General features: G+C 60.1%; 1 protein-coding gene across 11 annotated transcripts in view; it reads left to right on the forward strand.

The window, feature by feature from the left end:
- Nucleotides 1-14,324, forward strand: part of CACNA1E (calcium voltage-gated channel subunit alpha1 E) — a 366,950-nt gene that overhangs the window by 61,964 nt on the left and 290,662 nt on the right. For 10 of the 11 annotated variants that reach the window (XR_011381220.1, XM_070054903.1, XM_070054898.1 and 7 more), the window contains exon 2: nt 10,670-11,015. Coding sequence is in view for 10 of the 11 variants with exons in the window: in XM_070054903.1 (XP_069911004.1) it covers nt 10,670-11,015 (346 nt within the window). In the remaining variant the exon portion in view is untranslated. Of the gene's footprint in view, nt 1-27; nt 1,036-10,669; nt 11,016-14,324 lie in introns of those variants that run through there. The other variant, XM_070054901.1, reaches the window with a different exon arrangement.

A 14,324-nucleotide genomic window follows, 5' to 3' on the forward strand; every position in this document is an offset into this window, starting at 1 on the left:
GGCTCCTGCTGGCCGCCACAAGAGGACCTCGACTGTCGGGTGCAGGCTTTGTGGTTCTCCCAGCCCCCACTGTTCCTTGTGTGGTGCTGAGGAGCAGTGGCTGCTCCTGGGCTGTGTCACTGCCCTCTCCAGGGGGAGGTGCACTTGCACTTGGCCAGGTGGTGCCTCAGTGGGAGCTCCCTGCTGTGTGCCAGAAGATCTCCATCACCCCCAAGGGGTCTCAGTCCACGTGACTGTGACTGGAGGGACACTGTCGAGTGGCAGCCCGAGAGCCTCGTGCTCCCGGCCCGGACACTGGGTTCAGTGGAAGAGAGGACACTGGATTCAGTGGAAGGCAGAGTGTGCAGCTCTGAGGCTCGCGCTCTGGGCCTGGTGTGGTGGCGCTGGTTTGGACACGCACCTTTCGGGGATGCCCGTGGTCTCCCAGACGGCAGCCCACAGCCTCAGTTTGCTGTGCTGGTGGCCTCCTTTCTTTCCGGCTGCCTTTGACTTCTCCTGAAGAGACCACTCAAGGAGCTCCATCTGACCTTGGTTTTGCTCCTTGTCTCCTGAGCAGGGCAGGTGGAACAGCCGTAACAAATGCTGGGAAAGTCATGGGTGCTCAAGAAGTCTTGAGAATCTCCCCGGAAGTGATTCTTGGTCTACACCGAATGGAGCTGGGCTAAGGAACAGTCTCTCTGGATTCTTGCTGTGGTACACAAAGAGCTCCTGGCCCCTGTGTCTGTCCCCACCCCACAGTGGTGCTCAGTGTCCTCTGTGACCTCATGGCACCCCCTCCTTCCCAAGTCTCCTCTGACCGCCCTGTGAGCCTGTGGTGCATCCTGTAGTCTCACAGTGGGTGCAGATTTCCCACAAGCTGGAGGGGCAGGAGAAAGCCCAAACCCCTGCCTGCCCGGGGTGGACATGAAGGGCTCTGCGAAGCTCACCCTCAGAGAGGACTGATTTCCACAGGAGCAAGTACTTGGGGCTCGGGACACTCCCTCCCTCCCTGCATCCCTCCCTTGATGAGTGCTTGTCGCATGCCTGCAGTGCGTGGTGAGTACAGCTGTAGGGTCTCTTCCATCAGGGGCTGCACCTCGCACTTCCCAGTGCCGGCTGCCTCGGGTGTTGACGGACAGTTATGCAGTCAGAGCAGCTTTAGGGAGTGCCCACAGATCTCTGAACACGGGAAGACGTGTTAGAGCAGTCAGCTACCACGCAACCACAGGTGACGGTCTGCTCTGGATGCGCTTTCTGCACTGTTTGCTTCTGTGGCTCCTCACAGCCCAGGCAGCCCCTGTGGGGGAGACGGTGAGCCTTGCCCCTGCTGCTTTCCTCCACATCACTGGCACACAGGTGGGCGAGCAGGCTCCTGAGTTGTGGCTGAGAGGTGTGGAGCAGATAGTGATGCCCACCCCCAGGCATGGGCCCCACCCCCTGGTGAGATCCTCCCAGGATACTGGCTGAGCTGGTGGGCCAGCTCCTGTCTGTGTGAATAAGACACATGTCTTCACTCGTGGCCTCTGGCTGCTCTCACACTAAGAAGCAGAGTGGAGTTGTTGGACAGCAGGCTGGTAGCATTTACTGCCTGGCCCTTAAAGAAACAAGTTTGCTGAGCCTCCCAGATAGCCGGGACCCTAGAGAGGGGCCCTGGCTGAGCTGGGACTGAGTCCCCCCAGGTGCCCTGATCCTAGACAGAGGCCCTGGCTGTGCTGGGCCTGAGTCCTCCCAGGTGCATTGATCCTACAGAGAGGCGCTGGCTGTGCTGGACCTGAGTCCTCCCAGGTGCCCTGATGCTAGATAGAGGCCCTGGCTGTGCTGGGCCTGAGTCCCCCCAGGTGCCCTGATCCTAGATAGAGGCCCTGGCTGTGCTGGGCCTGAGTCCTCCCTGGTGCATTGATCCTACAGAGAGGCGCTGGCTGTGCTGGACCTGAGTCCTCCCAGGTGCCCTGATGCTAGAGTGGGGCCCTGGCTGTGCTGGGTCCTACAGGTGCCCTTATCCTAGAGAGGGGCTCTGGCTGTGCTGGGCCTGAGTCCTCCCAGGTGTCCTGATCCTAGAGAGAGGCCCAGGCTGTGCTGGGTCCTACAGGTGCCCTGATCCAAGAGAGAGGCCCTGGCTGTGCTGGGCCCTACAGGTGCCCTGATCCAAGAGAGAGGCCCTGGCTGTGCTGGGCCCTACAGGTGCCCTGATCCTAGAGTGGGGCCCTGGCTGTGCTGGGCCCTACAGGTGCCCTGATCCTAGAGAGGGACTCTGGCTGTGCTGGGCCCTACAGGTGCCCTGATCCTAGAGTGGGGCCCTGGCTGTGCTGGGCCCTACAGGTGCCCTGATCCTAGAGAGGGACTCTGGCTGTGCTGGGCCCTACAGGTGCCCTGATCCTAGAGTGGGGCCCTGGCTGTGCTGGGCCCTACAGGTGCCCTGATCCTAGAGAGGGACTCTGGCTGTGCTGGGCCTGAGTCCTCCCAGCTGTCCTGATCCTACAGAGAGGCTCTGGATGTGCTGCATACAGGCCTCTGAGGCCATCACTGTGGTGTGGTGCTTGTGGTGCTGGGCATTTCTGTGTTGGCTGCAGCACGGCTCTCTGAACGTCATCTGAGGCCCTGCACAGTGAGGAATGGAAGGAGAGCTGTGTGGTTTTCTCAGGGATTTGTGGGTGGGGGCTGGGACTGCACCAGTGTTTCTGTTCCAGAGTATAGCCCCCACCCATGGGTACCTGAGACTCAGTTCCTGGCCTTCTCAGGTCCGACCTTTCTAATTCTCGCCACAGCAGGCTCGTCCTCAGGTGAGGGACCCCCTGGGAAGGGGTGACTTGCCCAGGACCACTTGGCCAGCATGCAAGGGTAGAGGGACCCCAGGCTCTACTCAGACCACTCCTGGGTACAGGCTGCACACTGCAGGCAGTGTCTCATTGGGTCCTGACAGTGTGTGGCAACCTGACCAGTCATTGCTGGACAATGGCTGGCCTTGAACAGTCACCATAGCAGCAGGGACATGCAGATGGGTCAGCGGGAGCTGAGGCTAGTCCAGGGTGGCCGTGGGGTCCAGGATGCCTGCAGTGACTTAGCCCACTTTGTGGCCATGTGGGTCAGCCTTGGTCCCTGTAATGGAATACATGAAATGGCTTATTTAACTTGGGGGCACAGGATCTGGTTTGGGAGGGGCTCCTGGAGATGGTGGAGGGTATGATGCCTACAGAAGGGTCCTGTGGTGAGACAGGAGGCAGATAGATTGGGCCCCATCTCATGTTTTCTATCAGCCCTCTGAGAGCTGCCTTCCTATGCAGCCCTCTCTGACCTGGGGCCTCCCATGAGGCCCCATCTCTGTGGGCTCCACCACTTAACTCTGGGCTCCGCCCCCCTTAAGGGATCCACAACCCTGTGGGCTGGGCTCCATTCCCTCTTTCAGGCTCCACGTGTCTCTGCCCATTCAGATAGACTCCCCCTCCCACATGGGCTCCACCCCTTCTGCAGGCCCTACCCTCCCTCCGCAGGCTGTACCCCCTCTTCAGGCTGTACCCCGCCCCGTAGCCTTCACCCCCCTCTGCAGCCTTCACCCTCTCTGCAGGCTCCACCCCCTATGCAGGCTCCACCCCCCTCTGCAGCCTGTACCCACTCTTCAGGCTGCACCACCCCGTAGTCTTCACCCTCCTCTGCAGCCTTCCCCCCCTCTGCAGGTTCCACCCTCTCTGTAGGCTCTATCCCCTCTGCAGACCCCACCCCCACCTGCAGGCTGTACCCCCTCTGCAGGCTGCACCCCCCCTCTGCAGGCTCCACCCCCTCTGCAGGCTCCACCCTCTCTGTGGACTCTACCATCTCCCCTCATGGGCTCCACCCACCCCCACAAGCTCCAGTACTCTTATGCGCTCTACTGCCCCATATGGGTTCCACTTGCCTGGGTGCTCCACCTGCCCCTGCCTCTTCTGCAGACTCAACCCCCTATCCCTCCCCTGCCATGGGCTCCCCCACCTCCCAACAGCACCACCATGGGGACCAAGCCTTTGGCACACAGGCCTTCGGGATACACCAAACTAACAACCCCAGTAGTGTGGCTGCCTGAAGGTGGCCAGGCGAGGCTGTCCCAAGGGATCCTAACTTCCTGATTTCCCACCCCTGAGCATGGCATTTGGCTCTGCTTTTAGGGCAAGGTCTCTAAGGTTCTCTGGGTCCCAGGGGCAAGGGGCCCTATTAGGGTCTTCTGGGGAGGGATCCCAGGAGCCTGCCTCCCACCAGTAGTGCACAGTGCTCTGACAGGGAGTCAGGCCCTGGGATCGTGTCTCCACCTTTTGTGTGGGGAGAAGTTGGCTCAGACAGGACAAGCCCTTCATGTTTGCCTCTGTACCTGGCATCTCCCCTCGAGCAGGGGTGAAGACAATGAGCTGCCCTGTACCAGGGCAGGGACCTGATCCCTACCTCAGCCCCTCCCCTGATGCCAGGACTCAGCGTGGTCTCTCCTACCCTAGAAGGTGCCTCCCTCTTGTGATCCACCCTCTGCCTCCTTCCTGCCTGGATGCTTGTGCACTCTGCTAGCCTTCCCATCGACGTCTCCCAGCGTGGGGTGAACGTGATGGGCACTTCCTCTACTGGCTGAAGTTGATGCCTTCAGGGTCTAAAGACACATGCATCTCATTGACCAGCAAGTTGGGTGTGCACAGGCCCGTTTTCCCCAAACAACCCCAACTGGTGACTAGAAGTGGACTCTGGGTGGGAGATGCAGAGAAAGATGGCAGTGCAGGGGCCCAGCAGGGGAGGGGAGGGCGGCCCCTTCCCTGCCACCCCCTGTGCCGTGTGAAGCAGGGTTGTTCCTGGGGTGCCAAGTCCCTCCTGTCTTAGGACCTCAGTGACTTGAAGCCATGCCCCCATTAGCCATTGGAAAGAGGTGGTGGCGAGCTGGGCACCTGTAGTTTGCACCTGCACTCTGCACCAGTGAGGTGGGGCCGCGGGGAGTAGCCATGCTCTGGAAGTTTCTGTGGACCCACTCCTGCCTGCTGCTCTGTAGGAATGGTCTCCTTGGGCTCACATACTGGGACAACAGTGGAGTTCATGGGATGCAGGAGATGACCAAGGCATAGCCAGCCCCATAAGTAACACTCATCAGAGCTACATTTCCTGTCGGGCCCATGGCAGAGTTGGCAGGCCCTGCTTTGTGAAGAGCCTCTTGCTGACCGTGTCACTCCCACCCAGCTCGTGGGACAGAACTGTCACGTGTCACCACAGGGCCCAGCAGTGCCTCCGACCGTGTCTCAGGAGGAAGAAGCCCAGAATGTTTGCAAATGGCCCTGCTGACCTCATGGGCACCTGCTGTGGTGGAACCCAGCAGGGGGTGTGGATCCTGAGGCGCCCAGGGGCTGAGAGATGTGAGGCACTCGAGGGGAGAGCAGAGCCGGACCTGGGGACTGGCCTGCCGGGCGAGTGTGGGCGGCAGAGTCCCTGCCGAATGTTTACATCAATAATAGTGGGTTGTTTAACAGGGATTCTGAAGGGAAGATGAGATAATTTCATGTTTTGATATTCGTGAAATGATTCTGTAGAAGCCGGAGCTCTGCAGTGCACATTATTTTATTGCTGTTGTAATTTTGGCAAAGACGTGGCTCAAACTGGCAACGTGTCTGGGGGGCGGAGGGGAGAGAAACCTGGGATGCAGGGGGCAGGGAAGAGGCGAGGAGCCTGGGTCAGGTGGGTGCTGGTGGCCAGGAGCCTTTGTACCCAGGGACGTGGGGCGAAGAGGCTGCGGAGCTGCTGATCCTGGGGAGGGCTGTGGTTGTGGTGCAGAGGCAGAGACATTTAAACATCGTCGGCTGAGGATAAATTTAAAATCCATCAACTGGTGTTGAGACAGAATGACAGCTGAGGAGTGTGAGTCACTCCTTCCAGGCACCTCCACTGTTGGCAGCATCTGAAAGGCACTTCTCCTCTTTCCCAAGCCCCCTGCTGCCCTGACCCAGGTGCAGTGGCCAAGTGTCCAGCACTGACCAGTGTGTGGGTGTGGAGCTGGCAGAGCAGGGAGGACCCCAAAGATGCCTGGGCCTGCCCTGCAGGAGGTGGGGAGGCTGGGGGCCCTGCTGTGCTACAGGCTTCACTGCTGGATGCTGAGGTGGTCCTGTTACCTACTTGGTCCTCCACGCCTGCCACCTGCCTGGCCCCCACGCCTGTCATCCTGTTACCATCCCAGCACCCCCATACCTGTCATTTGTTACCCACCTGGACTCCCATACCTGTCATCCTGCCACCCACCTGGCCCCCCACACTTGTCACTTTATCACCCGCCTGGCCCCCCTCGCCTGTCATCCTGTCACCCACCTGCCCCTCCATGCCTTTCATCCTGTCACCCACCAGCCCTTCCATGCCTGTCATCCTGTCACCCATCTGGCCCCCCACGCCTGTCATCCAGTCACCCACCTGGCCCTCTATGCCTTTCATCCTGTCACCCACCTACCCCTCCATGCTGTCATCCTACACCCATCTGGCACCCCACACCTGTCATCCTGTCACCTACCTGCCCCTCCATGTCTGTCATCCTGTCACCCACTTGCCCCTCCATGCTGTCATCCTGTCACCCACCTGGCCTTCTGTGCTTGTCATCCTGTCACCCACCTGTCCCCCCATACCTGTCATCCTGTCACCCATCTGGCCCCCCAACGCCTGTCATCCTGTTACCATCCTGGCCCCCCACGCCTGTCATCCTATCACCCACCTGTCCCCTCATACCTGTCATCCTGTCACCCACCTAGCCCCCCACACCTGTCATCCTGTTACCATCCTGGCCCCCCATACCCATCATCCTGTCACCCACCTGCCCTTCCACGCCTGTCATCCTGTCACCCATCTGGCCCCCCACACCTGTCATCCTGTCACCCACCTGCCCCTCCATGCTGTCATCCTGTCACCCATCTGGCCCCCCACACCTGTCATCCTGTCACCCACCTGCCCCTCCATGCTGTCATCCTGTCACCTATCTGGCCCCCCATGCCTGTCATCCTGTTACCATCCTGGCCCCCCATGCCTGTCATCCTATCACCCACCTGTCCCCTCATACCTGTCATCCTGTCACCCACCTAGCCCCCCACACCTGTCATCCTGTTACCATCCTGGCCCCCCATACCCATCATCCTGTCACCCACCTGCCCTTCCACGCCTGTCATCCTGTCACCCATCTGGCCCCCCACACCTGTCATCCTGTCACCCACCTGCCCCTCCATGCTGTCATCCTGTCACCTATCTGGCCCCCCATGTCTGTCATCCTGTTACCATCCTGGCCCCCCATGCCTGTCATCCTGTCACCCATCTGGCCCCCCATGCCTGTCATCCTGTTACCATCCTGGCCCCCCATACCCATCATCCTGTCACCCATCTGGCCCCCCATGCCTGTCATCCTGTCACCCACCTGCCCTTCCACGCCTGTCATCCTGTCACCCACCTGCCCTTCCACGCCTGTCATCCTGTCACCCACCTGCCCCTCCATGCTGTCATCCAGTCACCCACCTGGCCCTCTATGCCTTTCATCCTGTCACCCACCTGCCCCTCCATGCTGTCATCCTGTCACCCACCTACCCCTCCACGCCTGTCATCCTGTCACCCACCTGGCCCCCCATGCCTATCATCCTGTCACCTGCCTGTTCCCTCATGCCTGCTGCTCACCCACAGATGCTGAGATGGTCCTGTCACCTGTCTGACCCTTCCCACCTGCCCCTGCACAGTGAACAGGGCAGGAGAGGCCCCTGAGGGCTATGTCTCTCCTGCTCTGGCTTTTGTGGGTGGTGTGACCTCCCTGCCCCCAGCTTCCTCATCTGGGGTCACTAACACTCCCTCCCACTTTGCATTCTTTGTTTTCCTGATTTGCAGCTTGACTGACAGTTCTGATGGGGGGGGGAGGCAGGCTGGGTATCTGGGGGTGCCTCCCTAGGGCTCCCTAAACACTGGCAGAATGGCTGCTTGCAGTGGTAATTCTCGGGGCTGGGGCGCATGTGCACTGCTAGCCTCTCAGGGTGTGGCTGGGGGAAGTCCTGGCAGGGAGGGAGACAGCAGGCAGAGCCGTGGCCAGCCCTCGGGCTCACTGTGGGAGCACCTGCTGTGTCCTCCTGGCACCTGCTTCTCCTCTTGCCTGCAGTCTTCTGCCCTCCCCTCTTTCCCCCAGGAAGTGCTGCTTACCCCAGGCTACAGGGTGGGGAGTGCTGCCCGGGAGCCCTGGGGCCCTGAGACCTGCTCAATCCCAGCACATCTTGCTGTGCCCATTCCTGGTGCAGTACCTGGTGCATGACGCCCCCAGGCACAGGGAAGAGAACAAGGCCTGGGGAAGCCAGCAGGGTCCAGCCAAAGTGAGAAAAGGAAGAAGGGGCCCTGGCCCTGACCCCTCAGGAGGAGCCCAGCTTCTGGATGGCCCTGGGGGAGGCTTATGGGGGTCGAGGTGGCAGAGAGGGTGGGCAGACGGGAAGAATGGCCACCAGCTGTGCATGGATAAGTGGGGGATGAGGGGACAGAGTCTGGGGCTGTGTTGGAGCAGCGCCTGAAGCATTTATCGCCATGACAGACTCAGATGGCCCCCCTCACAAGGCTTCCACTTAGAAGGCTTGACTTTGCCATGTTGCAAAAGCCAGACACATTCAGTGAAAGCTGTTCTTTGAATTTCAGCTTAGATATTTTCCCTGGGTAGGGACACACAAGAGATGTCTCCCTGTGATGCCGGGCTGCGGCAGTGAGCACAGCTCCGTCACCCCGGGTCACGGGGGTTCCCCTGCTCTGCCACGCACTGCACGCCTTCCTCAGCCCAGGTGAAATCAACGAGCTCATTAATAGTTTCAGTATTAATATCTTGAGGGTCCTTGCTGTCTACTCAGGTCGGAATTCTGGATATCAGCTTGAATAAACCAGGTGACATGGTAGGTGTTAGCATTTATTCAGTGAGAGAAATACACAGGAAATGAGGGCTTTATTAGGGGAGAGAGAAGTCTAGAAGCCCTAGCTGGGTCCACACCAGGCAGAGAGCAGGCCGGGAGCCACATGGAGCAGGGCGTGCAATGAGAAGCAGCCACAGGCAGCGTAGCGTGGGCAGGACAGCAGAGGCAGAGCAAGGCCACAGGCCCAAAGGAGCGGGACAACAAGGGGCGACCCACCATGCTCCAGGCCTTTTATTCACCTCCAAAGGGGCGTGGTTCCATAGTCTGATTGGCAGGTGGGCATACAAGTGAGGTCAGGTAGGGGCATGAGAGCACACGGGGGCAGGGTGAAGGTGTGGTCTCCAGCTCACTAATCTCATCAGTTTTATCTTATCTGCCTGCTTGTATCACAGGGGACACCTACTGTGTGTGCACTGCACACCTGCCTCAGTGTGGGGGAGCCCTGCTGTGTGTGCACTGCACACCTGCCTCAGTGTGGGGGAGCCCTGCTGTGTGTGCACTGCACACCTGCCTCAGTGTGGGGGAGCCCTGCTGTGTGTGCACTGCACACCTTCCTCAGCCCGGGGGAGCCCTGCTGTGTGTGCACTGCACACCTGCCTCAGTGTGGGGGAGCCCTGCTGTGCACTGCACACCTGCCTCAGTGTGGGGGAGCCCTGCTGTGCGTGCACTGCACACCTGCCTCAGTGTGGGGGAGCCCTGCTGTGTGTGCACTGCACACCTGCCTCAGTGTGGGGGAGCCCTGCTGTGCACTGCACACCTGCCTCAGTGTGGGGGAGCCCTGCTGTGTGTGCACTGCACACCTGCCTCAGTGTGGGGGAGCCCTGCTGTGCACTGCACACCTGCCTCAGTGTGGGGGAGCCCTGCTGTGTGTGCACTGCACACCTGCCTCAGTGTGGGGGAGCCCTGCTGTGTGTGCACTGCACACCTGCCTCAGTGTGGGGGAGCCCTGCTGTGCACTGCACACCTGCCTCAGTGTGGGGGAGCCCTGCTGTGTGTGCACTGCACACCTGCCTCAGTGTGGGGGAGCCCTGCTGTGCACTGCACACCTGCCTCAGTGTGGGGGAGCCCTGCTGTGTGTGCACTGCACACCTGCCTCAGTGTGGGGGAGCCCTGCTGTGTGTGCACTGCACACCTTCCTCAGTGTGGGGGAGCCCTGCTGTGTGTGCACTGCACACCTGCCTCAGTGTGGGGGAGCCCTGCTGTGCGTGCACTGCACACCTGCCTCAGTGTGGGGGAGCCCTGCTGTGCACTGCACACCTGCCTCAGTGTGGGGGAGCCCTGCTGTGCGTGCACTGCACACCTGCCTCAGTGTGGGGGAGCCCTGCTGTGCACTGCACACCTGCCTCAGTGTGGGGGAGCCCTGCTGTGCATGCACCATGCAGCTCCCTCAGTCCCGTGTGACTTGGGGTCCCTCACTGTACAGTGTACTGAGCTGCTGAGCTGTGGGGTGAGGAGTGTATGTTCAATACACTTTCTAATTAAATGTTTCCCACTTACTAGGAATTTGTGGGGACACAGCCCCTCCTAAGCTGTAGGTTCTGCAGTAGTATTTCTTAGCCTCTGTTGCACTGCACAGTGAGGGTCACGAGGGCAAGAATTGGGTCCACTTTGTTACACTCCAGACACCAGTGCCTGGCACCCAGCCTGGTCCACAGTGTGGCTCCTGGTAATCAGCATCATGTATTGAGCATCTGCTGAATGCAGTGGCTGGGCTGGGCCTGGACACAGCCCTGCGCCCAGAGGCCTGGCACTAGAGGAGGATGCCATTAACCTCTTTCTTTTTTCTGTCTCCCTCCTGGCAGAGCGATGTCCTGGGATGGTGCCCGAGATGCATGGACTGAGTCCCGGCCACAGGCGGCCCACGCCCACCCACTGCCTGGCCTCTGCGGGCGGGAGCCCTGAGTTGGGGGCTGTGTGCAATGCACTGGCTCTGCCTGGGGGCGCGGCCTGGCAGTGCATGGACGAGGGGCAGGAGGGCGAGGGCCCCGGCTTGGCCGCCCTGGAGGCTGGCTCCAGCCCCTTCCTCCCGGTGAGCCCTGAGGTCATGAGGCGCCGGCGTGGGGGTCTCATCGAACAGCGTGACATCATCAAGGCCCATGAGGCACACAAGATGCAGAGTACCCCGCAGGCCCGCCGCAAGGAGTGGGAGTGAGTACCGCTGCGCCGCGCACCCCAGTATCTGCGTGCCTCCCCTTCGCTGCCAGTGCCCCTGGGCCACCCTTGCATGGGGCATGGCACTGTGGGGAGAGCCCCCTCCACCAGGATCTGTGGCCGCCCTGGCATCATCTCCGCCCTTTTGTGTGGGACAGAGGTGTTTCGGTTCTGTAGCTCCTGCCTGGAGGGAGCTCCAGGCCAAGGCTGTTAGTGCCCATGCTGTTCTGCATATCATACATCCTTGTCTGTTGGTCTTTCCTCACCCTCGGGTGTCAAGTTCCGTGTTATCCGGGCTTCGGTGGTGGTGGTCATAGTGGAATTTACCTTCTAGTTCAAGTGGTCTCTTGGGGGTGTGGATGGGCTCCTTTAGCTGGTCGCTATTTTCTGTGGATGGTGAAGTTTGTTGGTTCATTTGTTCTTTCATTCATTCATCCAGTGAGCCCAGCAGAGGGTAGCCAGCTGAGTCCGGACTCGGTGAGCCTCAGGGCGTTGGTCTCTTGGCACCGTGGTGTGGGCACCTGGCTCTCCTGAAGTGCCCGGCGTGTTCTAGGCCCTTCCTCGTCATAGCTGTGAGGTTGGCATTTAGCACATGAGGCACAGGGGAGTGAAGCAGACTTTCCTAGGCTGTGGTGATGGCAGCTGTGTGGTTGTGGTCAGGGCTCTCTGGTTCTGATGTGGTGTCACTGGGCAGTTACAGCTGCTCAGAGCTGGTCTCAGCTGCCCACTGAGGTGTGAGGACAGTGCCCAGGGGAGGAGAGGCCTAGACCTCGATTGAGTGCTGAGTCCCCTCTGTCTGTATTTGGGAAAGGAGCTTCGGGAGGGACGCCATCGCGTCCTGCCAGCTCCCACCTCTGTGTCCCTGTCTCATCTTCCTAAGAGAACTTGGGGCAGCGAGAGGCAAGTCCTGTCCCTCAGCATGGCCACGGCCTAACCCTACAATTCCTGCACTCTTGGAAGGCTGGCTGCACCTGACCCGCAGTGTGCATGCCACGTGCACACCTGTCACAGGCTGACATGGGCTTATAGAGGACTCGGACTGCAACCAGGCACTCCCTGCAGTGGTAGTGGGGGTGGTCAAGAGGCTGCTTTCCCGGGGGTAGGTCCAGGGGAAGGGGTGACAGGAAAGGCTCCCAGTGGCTGTGGGGAGGTCGACCCCTAGGAGAGCAGTGGTGGCAGACAGTGGAGGAGTCAGGAGGCGGGCCGGGGGCCGAGAGCACTGGGGACATGGATGCCTCAGCAGAGGTTGTGTCCAGATGGGAAGGCAGTACTTGTGCAGGGGTTGCTGACCTCAAATAAGGTATGGGGGGGGGGGAAGGCAACACTCAGTGGCCACACGGAAGCTGGTGGCCACACCTCAGGGGAGTTGGAACAGAGCCACGAGACTAGGAGCTACCTTGGGTGCTGGGAGGAGAGAATGGGAAATGATGGAGACAGGGATGCTGCTGCCTCTGTTCCCAGCTGGCCCTCACCCCACAAACGCTTCCCCCTAGGGCTTTGGTGCCACAGTTGGGTCTGCTCTGCAGCCACCTCACTCCATACCCTGACTTCGGTGTGTGTGGAGTCAGCTCCATTATCAGCACAGCCCCGACACCCACTGCTTCTTCTCCCTGGGACCTGCCTCTCAGTGGAGAGCACGACCCCATGCTGCTGATGGGTGTGCAGCCACACCCTTATGTCCACCACCAGCACCATTAACACAGCCATCCCTGTGTCCACCTTCGTCCATCACTGCACCAACAACCCATGGCCACCTCCATCATTGCACCACCCACACCCGGTGTCCACCTCAATCCATCACTGTATGCACACCCTATTCCACCTCCATCCATCACTCATCCACTCCCTGTGTCCACCTCCGTCCATCACTCATCCACTCCCCGTGTCCACCTGCATCCATCACTCACCCACATCCTGTGTCCACCTCCGTCCATCGCTGCAACCACCCCGTGTCCACCTCAATCCATCACTCACCCACACCCTGTGTCCACCTCCATCCATCACTCACCCACCCTGTGTCCACCTGCATCCATCACTCACCCACATCCTGTGTCCACCTCCGTCCATCGCTGCAACCACCCCGTGTCCACCTCAATCCATCACTCACCCACACCCTGTGTCCACCTCCACCCATCGTTGCACCACTCCCTGTGTCCACCTTCGTCTATCACTGCACCCACACCCTGTGTCCACCTCCATCCATCACTGCACCCACCCTGTGTCCACCTCCATTCATCACTCACCCACACCCTGTGTCCACCTCCATCTATCACTCACCCACTCCCTGTGTCCACCTCCATTCATCACTCACCCACACCCTGTGTCCACCTCCATCTATCACTCACCCACACCCTGTGTCCACCTCCATCCATCACTGCACCCACCCTGTGTCCACCTCCATTCGTCACTCACCCACACCCTGTGTCCACCTCCGTCCATCACTCACCCACACCCTGTGTCCATCTCATTCCATCACTGCACCCACCCTGTGTCCACCTCCATCTATCACTGCACCCACTCCCCGTGTCCACCTCCACCCATCACTTACCCACTCCCTGTGTCCACCTCCATCCATCACTCACCCACTCCCCGTGTCCACCTCCACCCATCACTCACCCACTCCCTGTGTCCACCTCCATGCATCACTCACCCACTCCCCGTGTCCACCTCAATTCATCACTCACCCACTCCCTGTGTCCACCTCCATCCATCACTCACCCACTCCCTGTGTCCACCTCCATCCATCACTCACCCACTCCCTGTGTCCACCTCCATCCATCACTCATCCACTCCCTGTGTCCACCTCCATCCATCACTCATCCACTCCCTGTGTCCACCTCCACCCATCACTCACCCACTCCCTGTGTCCACCTCCATCCATCACTCACCCACTCCCCGTGTCCACCTCCATCCATCACTCACCCACTCCCCGTGTCCACCTCCGTCCATCACTCACCCACACCCTGTGTCCACCTCCATCCATCACTGCACCCACCCTGTGTCCACCTCCGTCCATCACTCACCCACACCCTGTGTCCACCTCCGTCCATCACTGCACCCACCCCATGTCCACCTCCATTCATCACTCACCCACACCCTGTGTCCACCTCTGTCCATCACTGCACTCACCCCGTGTCCACCTCCATCCATCACTACACCCACCCTGTGTCCACCTCCGTCCATCACTCACCCACACCCCTTGTCCACCTCTGATCTGTGTCTTTGTTTTTCTCTGCTCTGGCTGAGAGCACTCGCCCATTTCCCTTTGTGCTTCACCTTTGGGCAGCCCTTAGTCCAGGATCCTCC

This window comes from Oryctolagus cuniculus, chromosome 13 (assembly GCF_964237555.1).
Source record: "Oryctolagus cuniculus chromosome 13, mOryCun1.1, whole genome shotgun sequence".
Classification (NCBI taxonomy): domain Eukaryota; kingdom Metazoa; phylum Chordata; class Mammalia; order Lagomorpha; family Leporidae; genus Oryctolagus; species Oryctolagus cuniculus.